This window comes from Patagioenas fasciata, chromosome 1, assembly GCF_037038585.1.
Source record: "Patagioenas fasciata isolate bPatFas1 chromosome 1, bPatFas1.hap1, whole genome shotgun sequence".
NCBI classification, from domain to species: domain Eukaryota; kingdom Metazoa; phylum Chordata; class Aves; order Columbiformes; family Columbidae; genus Patagioenas; species Patagioenas fasciata.
The window spans coordinates 169,540,889-169,553,445 of record NC_092520.1 but is presented as its reverse complement, the minus strand read 5'-3'; the positions used below and the strand labels follow the sequence as shown (position 1 = coordinate 169,553,445).

Here is a 12,557-nt window from a genome sequence, read left to right as displayed (position 1 = left end):
AGATCTCATTCATTTGGTGGTTGTATGAGAACAAAGCAGAAGACTTCAATCTTTCAAAAATTGATCCCAAAATTTCCTAATTAATAATAGCTGATGAATTTACGATTTTTAAAGGCCCAAAAGGATGAGTGTATGTTAAAAATTCAGGCTTATTTTTTTCTGCTTAAAATCTGTATTCTCTCAGAGACTATTCTGAAGCATCTGATAGCACCAGGACAGTTGAAAGTAGGAATCATATTGTATCTTACCACTTGCCTCCATGGTCAATTAATCACATGTCTAAACTCACTCAATCTAAGTTCCAATCTAAATGATGATTCCAGTAGTCATATAGTTCTGATCCAGGAACATATGCATACAGTTTGATGTTGTTAAAAATGCTTACTTACATGTAGGAAGTTACGAAGCTCTGCACCAATCTTTGGGACATTACTAGTGAGTGAATTTGCTGTGGAATATGCAGAAATATGTGATAAAGGTCTTGCATATTGAAGCAATTTGTAAAACTTTAATCAGTGGACCTGGATTTTATCCATAAAAAGCATTATAAAATGAAAGTAAAATGAATGTAATAGCTATTAGCAGTACAACCAAGAAAAGCATATATGGTGAATACTTCATTCAGTGAAAACTATGGTGTAGAATTATATAGCAATAGATAGTAATAAGCCAGAACCAGCTCCTTGATAAATTACTGTGTTGAGATGAGTGAAGGGAGTGTGTTGCTGCATACTTGTAAATGATAGCTGATACACATTTATTTAGCCTAATGCAAATGTCTTTGCTACGCTGTGGTTTTTAAAATATTGGTTGTGAAAATCAGGCACTTAGAAAATTTATGCTAATTAAACATAGTGGCATTTGGGCTTTTCTGCTTAGTTGATGTCAATGTTTCAAGACCCTGTCACCCAAATCAGAGCTGAATGTTTTATGTTTAGGTCTGACAGATTGAGAAGTAAACTGGAAGGAGCTTTCTGTTTTTATTACGCTTATCTCAAATGAGCTCTTAACCGTATTTATCTAATGGCTTTTATTAATCCCTTGTTAACCCATCTGATAACTGACTGAATGCAGTTCCCTGTTCATGTAGTTTTAAAGGAGAGCTTTCATATTCCATTGAATTAGATTTAGCAGAACCACAGTTAGATGAGTTGTAGGTGGTCCCCTGCAACTTGAATCTCCGTAGATGGAGAGTCACTGTAGTGAACCCCAAAGGGCTGTGCTGTAACAATGCTCACCAGGAAGATGTGCAGGCCTGCTTGTATAATCATTCATTTTGCTCTCCTTTCATAACCCATCTCTGTTTTCTGGTTGACTGTCAAAGAAGTCCTAATCCTGCGCTTGACATTGTCTCTTGATATGGAAATAATTATGTCACGCATTTAGCATGAAGTAACTTACACAGAGCTACAGCCGTGCAATGCGTAGACAAATAAAATTGACAGGTTCCTATCCAGCACAATCTCTTTGTGCAACCATCAGCCACACGCTCTCGGAGATGTCTGTTAAGCTATGGCCATAAGGCAGTAGGGTGAAAGCGGTGATGTATTTACTTACAGAGCCTTTGGGAGCTCAGGTGTCAGCTACCCAGCTCCCTGCCACTTCAGGGGGGCTGTGTGCGCTTCTCTGAACAGCAGGTACAGGTGGCACATCCTGAGAGCAATTCTTGTGCTTGAGGGCTGTCTATAGTTTGAGGTTGTGGCTTGTTTGTTTTAATTTGGTATAAAAGGTCTCACTGATGTAACCATCAGGATATGCAGTAATAGGAGATTCAGGCTGTCTATCTTCTGGCTGCAGTCTGAACGGTTTGGATGCAAGTTCACATTTGTGTTTTGGAAAGGGGTACAAATTTTTGTGCCAACAGGCTGCAGCTGTTGGTCCAGCATAGCTCATGGCACTATCACAGTGGCCGATTTGTGACAGACAGGATACGGTTATTCCCAGAAGGGTCCCGCATCACATACTATGAGGCAGACAAACATTTTAAATCTGATGAGCAGCAGCAGTTCACATCGCCCAAGGGATAATTCTATGCTTGCCTCTGCAACACAGGTCACCTTTAATGTAAATAGCTGTGCTCCAAGGAAGTTCTTGGGTACACAGAAGAGCTGTCATTCAAGTCTGCTGAAGAGGTGGCTCTTATTCCCAGCGTTTGAAATGCAAAACACTGCCACCATCCTGTAGGTACTCTTTGCACTATTGCTGTCACTCAGCAGCAGCAACGAGGAATTATATAGCAGAAATTACCTAGACTGTACGAGAATGAGGAAAGGGCTTGAAATTGCCTCTCATCACACAGCAAGGGGCGCGGGATAGTAGGTTCTCCCAAGAGGGAGAACTTCTGTTACCCTCAACTGGAATTTTTTACTTGCTTCTCTATCCTTCACCCCCTATCAATGCATCTCACTAATGCACGATAACAGTATTAGCTTTGGAATCTTTTTCCCGTATAGGAAGTGGGTACTCACAGAGTGTCCATGGCTATAATATCCTGGAAGTGCATAAAACATTTTTTAATGAGGAGAAAACAGGGGAGGAGAGGAGTTGATTTAAAATTTTACTTTGATATCTGAATGTTTATCGGCATCTTCTGAATGAACATCACAGCTTGACAATTCAAGCAGTAAGTCTCAGTGTGATCCCATGGTAGCTTATGCTGGGTACAGACAAGCGGAGTATCTCCTTTCCTGTGGGCGTGAAAGGCTCATGCTTTGGCAGATAAACTGAGCACTGTGACAGTGTGCTCATGGATAACTGCAAGACCGACGTCACTCGGCACTGTCCCATTTGCCGTCAGATTTAGAAATGGCACTGACAGTCTGTCATCACGTAAGCCTTTTCCCTGGAGGCTGGCTGCTACAAGCTTTTGGAAAAATGCTTTGGAGGGCATGTTAAAAAGTCTCTCATAAGAAGCCCCAGTATCCTGTTTGGAGTACAGATGTTGCCATTGTGGAAAAAGGGACCTTTGCCTTCTGCCTGATTGTAGCTTTGCCAATATACACCTGACACGTTTAATTGCTCCCAGCAACAACAGAACACAACATTCAAACAACATTTTTAATTCTGGAGAGCTCAAAGTTCTCCGCAAAAGAAAGATATGCTGTGCTGCTCCTTTTACAAATGTGGCAGTGGAAGTCCAAAGAAATAAATTGTCAAGATCCAGATTCCTGATAAATCTGGAAAAAGAAGAGAACCAAACCTCAAGAGAGCCTCCTAATGATGGGATTTCCATGCTTCCCATCTCCATGAAGGTTTCCTTTCTTGTGATACTTCCCAGTGTGCATGCACGGCTCCATCTGTGGGATTACATTGTGTGAGAGTTGGGTTTTGCTAAGTAATCCCGCTGTTGCCACTGCCGCTTCTTCTCCCTCCATGGCCTATACATAAGTCCATATAGATAATTCATGGCTCACAGGTGGGACTGCTGTGTCTGCTGTGCAGGGTCATGCAGCAGGACATGGATGGCATAGATGCAGCTTTCGCAGAGAAGAGTGAGACGGGAGTTGTTAGTAGAAATCTTTGCCTGACAGGGCTGTTTTGGTCAAAGAGGTGCCTCTGCTGCCCCTCCAGAGATTTGACATTGCTAAAACAGGGAAATGCAGGCAAACCCAGTATTAATGTCAGTCCCTCTGTATGATGAATACAGTGGTGTATGCCCTTTTACAGTGATCTTAAGTCTAACCGGACCTTCCGTTGCTAATTGGCATTATTTTTTGAAAGGTCACTTTAAAAAGGCAGGCAAAATGTAAATACCAATCATTAAGCACTGAGGGTCATGCCAGTATGCTGGAGTGAGGGAAAGCGCTGGAAAAAGATGAAAGTACTCTCTGGCTTTTAAGGACAGCTGGGCAGTCAGTGAGGGATTTTGAGGTATTTGAACTTTAAAATTGACATGATGGCTGGGATGATTTAACACTCATCATTAATTTAAATCATAGAATTTAATTTAAAAAGTACTTTGTGAGAAAAACAAAGGATGAGGGAATTCATCTATGGGCTGCCACCTCTGTCTGTGTCACTGTGAGTCCGGCCTCATGCTCCTGACAATAACTGAAAGGATTTGCTTTAGTGGGTTGAAGGTTCAGTTGAGAGTAGGGTAGATGCAGTGTGTGGGAAGAGCATTTATTCAAACTCCGTGGGCTTTTGAAAAATAGCAGTGAGAGAAGTATCTGGTGAGGCTGTCAGAAGTACTGTGCTGTGCAGAGCTCTGCCATGTTCGAGGAGTCATGCCTCTTGCTTTGGAGTGAGGAAGGGGAGCTGTACAAACCAGTTGTGTGTGTGAGAGGAGGGGGAGTTGTCTTTGCTCAGCCGAACAAAATGAAATGTATTCTGCAAACATGGCACAGGAGAAAAGTCCATCTGCTCCTGCTACAGGCCAGGAAGAGAAGTTTGATCATTTTTTAGCTAGTCTGCTGGTATTATTTAAATAAAGCTGAGATTATTTAAATAAAAGTCTTAAACTTTTGAATAAACTGTGATTTATAGTAAGCCTTGTATTACTGAAGAGCCAAGCAGCTGAAGCCTTTTATGTGCCCCTTTTCCCACTATTTACCTTCTCTATGCTTTGATCAGCTACATTTGGCAAAGCTTAAAAAACTCCCGAAAGTTTCTGAGGAAATAAGGATGTTTCATCCTAGATGCTGGAAACTGCACGGTCCCCTTTAGAAATGTGCAATTATGACTTCAGTGAAAATTCCAAACCCACAACATTTGCCTACTTAATTTCTTATTGACCTTCACCTCCAGAGTTCCCCACCCTCTGGCACATTTTGAGTTGTGAATTAAGTTTCATGTCTGAGCTGAAGGACTGAAAAAATCCAATTCCCATTTTCAACCTTTTTCCCAGCAGCCTTCCCCCTTTATCTCATTCAGCTGTATAAGAAGTACAGGAAGGATGGCAAGTCATCACCTGTGTGCAGGTATCCTGTGTTAGTTTGGTTATTTTGAATACTGCATTGGGCAAATAACACTTCCTTAGTAAACCCACTCACTACTTAATTTGGGATAACTTTGTAAAAACTCAAAGAAGAAACACCTGCCAAGAAGGTGAGGTCTAGGATTTATTTTTACTTAAGAATTTCAGGTCTTTCATTTTTGAAGACCTCATTATGTGAAAACACCAAGGAAGGCCTTGTGTCAGATAATTAACCTCTGATAGTAGTGGTATCTCAGAACAAAAAATTCCAATTAAAAATGTAAATGGTGCTGGGGAAATATTTTTAAAAGCTGCAAGCCCTTTCTAGGGTAGTTAGTTGTCTTTGTTTATGTATGTATATATATGCACATGCCTTGAGACTGTTGCTGTCTCCAACGAGAGAAGAAAAGCAGTGTGACTGGTGCATGAGCATCCTAATAACTGTCCCTAAAAGGTGAAGTCCCACTGCTGTTGCAAGGGAATCAGTCTGAAGGAACTCCAGATTTACTTTGTGTAAAAAGGTAGAAGTGATAACGCAACTACTCATTCCAGAAAATAGAAAAGTACATCTCCTGTACAACTTAGTGAGTGATTATAAAAACAATACTCTACTTACACTTTCCAGTAGTTTAAAATGTGTCAAGTGTTACTGATTTAAATGCATTCCTCAGCATAGCAGTTCTGAAGATGAAAGCAAAAATTAGTCAGGAGCTCTGCTCAGCTCTTAGGAATTTAAGTACATTGGCATACATATGTCGCAAAAAGCATGTTTTGTTTCTCTTGGGTGTTCACAAGTATGGCTGAAGCTCCCCTGTGCTAGGACACTGAAGGATGTATTTTGTTTGTGTAATACGCAAAAATGGGGACTGAATTGGTTGTCATGCTCCACTGACCTCTTTGAAAAATGCAGACCCTGATTGTTTAGTTGGTTTGACAGAATTTTTGTAGCATGTTTATTGTGGAAAACTCTACATATCACAGGCTTTCCAGCAGCAGCACTCATCTGCATCCAGGGTGCATTATGCTACCACAAACAGCCAAAGCCTGACAAGTGAGTTGGCCACAAAACAACAACATAGTTAATACTTATGGTTTCTTCCTTCCTTTCCACTTCGGATTTCTGAGCATTTAGGATGCGCAATGTTCTGTGAGGTTTTGCTGTAGCCACAGGGTCTAGATTTAACAGAAGTCAAGGTAGTTGATTGATGGCAACTCCTTCCAAGAGCTGAAGCTTTAGTGAGAAGCCTGAACAAAACCAGTGCTTGTCTGCAGGAGAAATGGGACTGTCACACACCCAGCCATACCTCTGGGAGAGCATCCTTGACCCCCTCGGAAGCTCTGGCCTTCAAATTTTTTGTAAATAAAAAAGCGATTTATCACAGAATCTTAGGGATTGGAAGGGATTTCAAAAGATCATCCAGTCCAATCCCCCTGCCAGAGCAGGAACACCTAGATGAGGTTACACAGGAAGGCGTCCAGGCGGGTTTTGAATGTCTCCAGAGGAGACTCCACAATCTCCCTGGGCAGCCTGTTCCAGTTCTCTCACTGAGAAGAAGTTTCTTCTCGAATTTAAGTGGAACCTCTTGTGTTCCAGTTTGAGCCCATTGCCCTTTGTCCTACCATTGTCACCGAGAAGACCCTGGCTGCATCCTCGTGACACTCACTCTTTACATATTTATAAACATTAATGAGGTCACCCCTCAGTCTCCTCTTCTCCAAGCTAAAGAGACCCAGCTCCCTCAGCCTTTCCTCATAAGGGAGATGCTCCACTCCCTTCATCATCTTTGTTGCCCTGCGCTGGACTCTCTCCAGCAGTTCCCTGTCCTTGAACTGAGGGGCCCAGAACTGGACACAATATTCCAGATGTGGTGTCAGTTATGGCCCACTCCTTCTGCCCGTAGGTCACCCCCACTCTCTCCTCCCCTCAGGCGTCCTCCCTGTTTCCAAGAGAGGGGGAAACACCACAACCCCGACCCCCTCACGACCGGACCGCTGAGCGCTGCGACCGGCGGCCGACACCGCCTCCGCCCTTGGGGCAGGAGCCGTGGCGCGGAGGGGTTAAGGCGGGAGTGTCTCTGAGGAGCGGCTGCCGGCGCTGTACACGCCCCCGGGCGTGCCCGGTCCTCCCGCACCGCTGCGACCGCCCCGAGCCCCCTCAGTGCCGCGGCCGCTGGGCTGGCGCTTGGGCGGCCGGTCGGCTGGAGTCTCTACCTGCGTGTGGCGGGTACCGCTGGGGAGGAGGAACGGGAAGAAGGGCAGCATGCCGGGCAGCGACACGGCGCTGGCCGTGGACAGGACCTACTCAGACCCGGAGCGGCACCGGCGCCGCAAGACGCGGGTGAGGGCGCGGGCAGGGCTGTCGAGGCGGCCTCGGTCCGGGGGTGAGGGTTGGGGGGCCGCCGGGCTCTGAGGGGCAGCCGCCAACCTACAGCTTGTTCCCCAAGAGGTCCCTGTGTTTTGTACATTGTCGCTGTAAAGGGAAGTTTTTTTAGCTGTCTTTTTTTTTTTTTTTTTTCATATTCCTACTCTAAGTACGCTTTGGTATAAGAAAATGGAATTAAACTGGTTGTTGACAGAAACCGATCTTCCCCCATAGAAACTAGTTGAAGGTGAGAGTAGTAACTTACTCACCAAAGTTAACAGTGCTGAGGATTTAATGAAGTGACTCAGTGTCTGGATCACACCGGTGGGTACCTGGTTTTGGTCTCGTTTCTGTTTAATAAACTGCGGATCATCAGGTGATTGCATTTAGCAACAGAGACTGATTATAGTTCCCTTCCTGAAGTTGCTTCCAAGAGGGCTGTGGCAGGGATGAAGATGGACAGAAAAGGTGTATCTGTGTGTGCTGGGAATCAAGTAAGAATATACTGCATATTCATGATGTGTGGCTTTATCGGATAGTTTTTCTTATAGTCTGCTGACAAGTTTGTCTTTCTTTACCTTACTGTTTTGATGATTTGTTCATACAATATACAATAGCCATGTATAGGTAATGCTTATGATCCTTTCATATATTTTTAGTAGCCTTTGTGGTGAATGTCACACTGATGAAGGCTCTCCAGTTTGTGCACAGATTTCAAAATCTTACTGAAATGCTTAGCTCAAACAGGTGTATAACAAATGACTCTTTCTTCCTGTGCATTGCAGAAAGACATGAAAAAATGGTGGTTGCTCTGGCTGACTTGGGATGTCAGCAGGAGTTCTGTTTTCTGTACTGAGATCCTGCATGTCAATAAGTGAGCTCTACAGTTTGAAGTGTAGGGATTAGCTATTTGTTAAGGAAAATGTTTTTGGGGGAAGAGTTCTTGTTTTGATTGGGTTTGCCTTTTTTTTTTGCCCTGTGCTGTACCTTAGCTGTTCTTTCCATCCTTCCAGCTCATTAATTGGCAGTGCTGGAAAAGAGATGGTGTGCTTCAGATTGTTGCTGCATAATGAAATGTTTTAAGAATAGGTAACCCTGTACACTCAACCTTTACTACTGGAGTCTGCAGTGCTCTTCACAGTGTAAGCTGGGTGCACATACTCGTCGTAAGCCAGTTAAAAATTGTATGTATTTACTTCGGGTTTTCTCTTCGCAAGTTGAACTAAGTAGTGTTTCTTCATTGTTCTTGCTGTAAGAATAATGTGCTCCATAGCCTACGGCGGCCGTGGAAGGAAGTTGCATACCTTCAAGGATGATTTTTGGTATGTTTGAGAGTTAAACCTGAAGCCTCCACTCTGTAGTCTAGATGATCTGCTTGAAAGCATGAAGTATCAGGGCTAACATGCAATATTGTGTATTGTACGTGTGTGTTGAAAAAGTTAAAAAAAATCTCATCCTTAAGAAATTTTTATAAAAACATTGTGCTTCTGTCTGATTTTGGGTTTCTTTACATCAGGATCAGCCTGCCCTTTCTTTGACCATAAGAACTGGAAATATATCTCTGTAACAAGTTTGTAGAGTTGTATGTAGTTATATTGCTCCAGGGTTTGGGCTTTATAAGCTGTGTGTCAGATATCGCGGAACTTGTAATATAATTGCTAGAGGTAGTAGCAGCAGGCTGTATATTCCAGACGATGGCAAGAGCTAGCATTAAATCCATTTGTGCTTATTCCAGACAAACAGGATTTTTTCCTGGGTAAATTGCCTGGATAACTTCAACATTCCTCTCACTGCTTTAACCAAGGGTATGGAAATGGTCAGGCACTTGGAGGAGCAGTAACTTATATAGGAAAGAGGTGAGAAAGCAGGATGCTGTTTTTCTTTTAGAGACTGAATAGAAAGCGTCAAAATAGCTGGAATTAAAGCTGCCATTCCCAAACATTCATGGAGGAAAGCTACGCAGAGCATGAACACAGCAATACAGAGCTGATGGAAAGGCACTCAGAAAACCTGAACAAACCGGAGGGACTTGTTTGTGTGAAGGGAGTCTTGGAGTTGGTTTTGTCAGCAGGATAGGGACAATGTATAGTAAGTAGGGTGAGATACCTCTTTCTCCCAGGCTTTATTAAATGTGTCAAAGTAGTTGTTGGATCTCGTAGCCTGTATAATGTAGGCTAGAGAGTCCAGTTTTTGGGTGGGCGGGTTTTGAAAGACTTCTCTATCCTATAGGTTACTGCCTGTGTCTTTCACATTCATCTAAGGACTTTCCTGACAAGAAAGTGAAGCCTTCTCTATGGACAGGCAAGACGACTGTTCCAAAATTGCAGCTGCATATATGATAGGAAAGCATCACCCAATTCAATTTGCAGAAGTGCTGGAACAACTTACTGTGAATATAGCCTTATGAGTTTGTAAATGGTAGAATCTGAGGGGAAAAGGATTTTAAAATTCCTGCTGCAGCTAAAGAACTCCTTCAAGGAAGGCAGCAGGTCTCTTCAATACCTTATTTGAGGCCTTTTGAAGCATAAAATATCCTGAGCTCTGCTAACAACTCTCCAATGAAACATATGTCACATTTTGTGTGAAGTTCCCAGGGCCTGAAAGAGATAAAACACTTTAATGAAAAACAGCAGAGTTGTTCTTAACATGGGGGGAGTTATTGCTATCTAAGGAGGCCAAGTATTTTGAGGGAGAGGCAGGATTCCTGTTCTCTTACTTGGACGAGTCACAGGAGAGCCAAGCCATGCTGTGCATGACAGCACAGAGTGAGCCATAAAACTGCTATAGCTCATAATGTAATGGTATCAGTGCTTTACAGTTTTGGTATTATTTGGTGGGTATGGATTTACAGCCGTGTGGTTATCTTGGTTCTGATAAATCATCCACCACTGGCTTTAAGAAGGGTACCCTTCCAGGGGACTTCTCTACCTCTCCTTGTTAATGGTATTTGGTTGGAATAATCTGGATTACTGTATCTTGCTCGGGTGCCACAGATGGAATCAATGTGGACAATGAACTGTGCAAAATGTTTCACTTTGCCTTTCCTAAAGCCACTTGTTGCAGCTTCACTGTGCTTCACATCCGCTGCTAGTCAGTTCTGCAATGCTTCAAAAACTAATCCAAATCTTTCAAAATCAGGATCTGAGACATAAAGTAAGACAAGATTTGGGAACAAGGGTTGCATATTAAGCTGTCATGCACCAAGTACTGTTCTTGCTGTAATATGCAGCTTGCAGGATAGCTTAATAGTGTCATGGTGATTTCTTAAGGGACTTTTTTTTTCAGTGAGTAGTGTGGGGGACTAGAGGTGCTCAGCTTCTGGCTACACTGTGCTTCTTAGGCAGTAAGTCCATGCAGAAGTCTGTGCAACTGAAATAGTAACATTCCTGATGTTCAGACTAGCTTGGCTATGCTAACTTCTGCCTCACTGTGTTGACTTCTGCTTCTAGAGCATTATGTCAGGACTACCTTTCAAGGCTTTATTAAAGTAGTAATCTCTGAATGCTCACCAGGTTGTCCTATTTAGACCTCAGAAACCTATCTACACTTTTTTTTTTCTGATGATGATCAGGGAATTGCTCTTTACTCTTGATCTCTTACCCCTTACAGTACAACAATCCTCCACATCTCATTGGAATTATAAATTCATATGGATGGATTTGTAGGAGAAAAATCCTTTCCTAGTATAAGTGAAACATGTGAGTTCCTTTACTGAATCCTGTCAGAAATCTGTGCAGTGATATCTTTTAACAAGTACCAGATGCAGGAATCCTAATTATGTAATTTCTTGCACACTGGAGCCTATTCAGAACTTTCCCTTATTAGTGGTAGACTTATATTTGAAATGGTAAGAATTCTTCCTTTATTTACAAACGAAACTTACCTGGAGCAGATGTGGTTGATTTATTAATGATTAGAGAATCTGAATTTCAATCTTATTGTGCTTTCAGCCTTAGTTTGCAAGAATAGCAGTAGAATCAGTGTTTTGTGGATGAACTGGTTCTTGCGTTATCTCACACACACACAAACTTACACTAAAAAGAGAATCCAGAAATCCACTTGGTTTCTAGTAATGAAAAATCATTCTCTGGAAACTCTTCTCTCTTATGATCCCTCCCATTCATCTTGTCTATAATCGAGGCAGTCTTTTTAATAATCTCTCCTCATATGGAAGTCTTTCTAAGCCTTTAATCACTTTCATCATCTGTCCTTGGATTCCCTTTATTTCTTAAAATCTTTGCTGTGTTTAGAGGAAATAACATAAAGGGACCTAGAAGGATTAAAACAAACAAACCAAACCCAACAACTGAAACAACCCCAAAACAAACCAAACAAAACCTCACTCAAAACAAAAAAAACCTAACATCCTACCCACTCTTTAGGGAGAAAGGGAAATTTAATCTCTTGGCATCCCTTTAAATGCAAATGTCACCATAGAAGAAATGCTTATTCTGGGCTTTTGTGACTTGTAACCAAACCTCCAGATATTTTGTGCTCGAAGAACTTATGCACGCTTTTCCCACAGTTCCCTCATGTTTTGACAAGAGATGAAGATAATTTGATGAGACTGAATATTGTTAAGACCTCCAGGCATTGGTTTTAAATCCATGGTGTATCTAGAAATGTGTGAAACCTGTCAAAGAGTAGGCTGTGTGATGCAGGAGTATTGGGAGTAAGAGAGGGAAGCCACAATTGTCATGTGAACCTAAAAAGACTGATTAACTGGTTACAACTGAAGAAAAGCCTGGTTTGTTCATGTGAAATAGTAATCAACTTTTGATTATTTTGTCATGGCAGAACTGTTTGGAAAACTTGTAACTTTTTTTCCCAGTACCGGAAATGAATGTTTGGAAGTTTACGAGGCTGGTATCTTTTGTTAATATACTTTGAGGTTTGGGGATTAAATACATCTGAAAGCTAAATGTCAGTGTTAGGCGTAAGTTGTTGTTGTCAAATGAAATAAAGGGGGAAATTGTTGCTGTACGTCTTAGCATAGTAGTGCTGTGCTCCCCTGATCCTGCAAGGTCAACCTCTTTGGTAGAATTATAAGCCATAAAGGTTGTATTTTCACCCAATCCATCTTTTCCCTTCCAACCCAAGAAGACAGTTTTAAACAGTAAGTAGAAGTGGGGATGCATGTTCTTTTCAGGGTTTAAGCTGATTATTAGGTTTGGAAGTTTTATACTTAGAACTTTCATATTTTCATACCTGGAGAATTAATGTCTCTGAAGATGATACAGTGTTTTCTTTACTTAGCTATGCTTTTGATTCATCCTTATT

The 12,557-nt window shown here is 42.1% G+C and overlaps 1 protein-coding gene across 2 annotated transcripts in view; it reads left to right on the top strand.

Moving 5' to 3' along the window:
- TMCC3 (transmembrane and coiled-coil domain family 3) overlaps positions 1 to 12,557 on the top strand; it is a 148,733-nt gene that overhangs the window by 88,399 nt on the left and 47,777 nt on the right. The window contains exon 1 of one of the 2 annotated variants that reach the window (XM_065850614.2): positions 7,048 to 7,253. The exons of the other annotated variant lie outside the window; for it this stretch is intronic. Within the exon in view, the coding sequence (XP_065706686.1) occupies positions 7,176 to 7,253 (78 nt within the window). The 5' untranslated portion in view covers positions 7,048 to 7,175. Of the gene's footprint in view, positions 1 to 7,047; positions 7,254 to 12,557 lie in introns of those variants that run through there. 2 annotated transcript variants of the gene reach the window in all.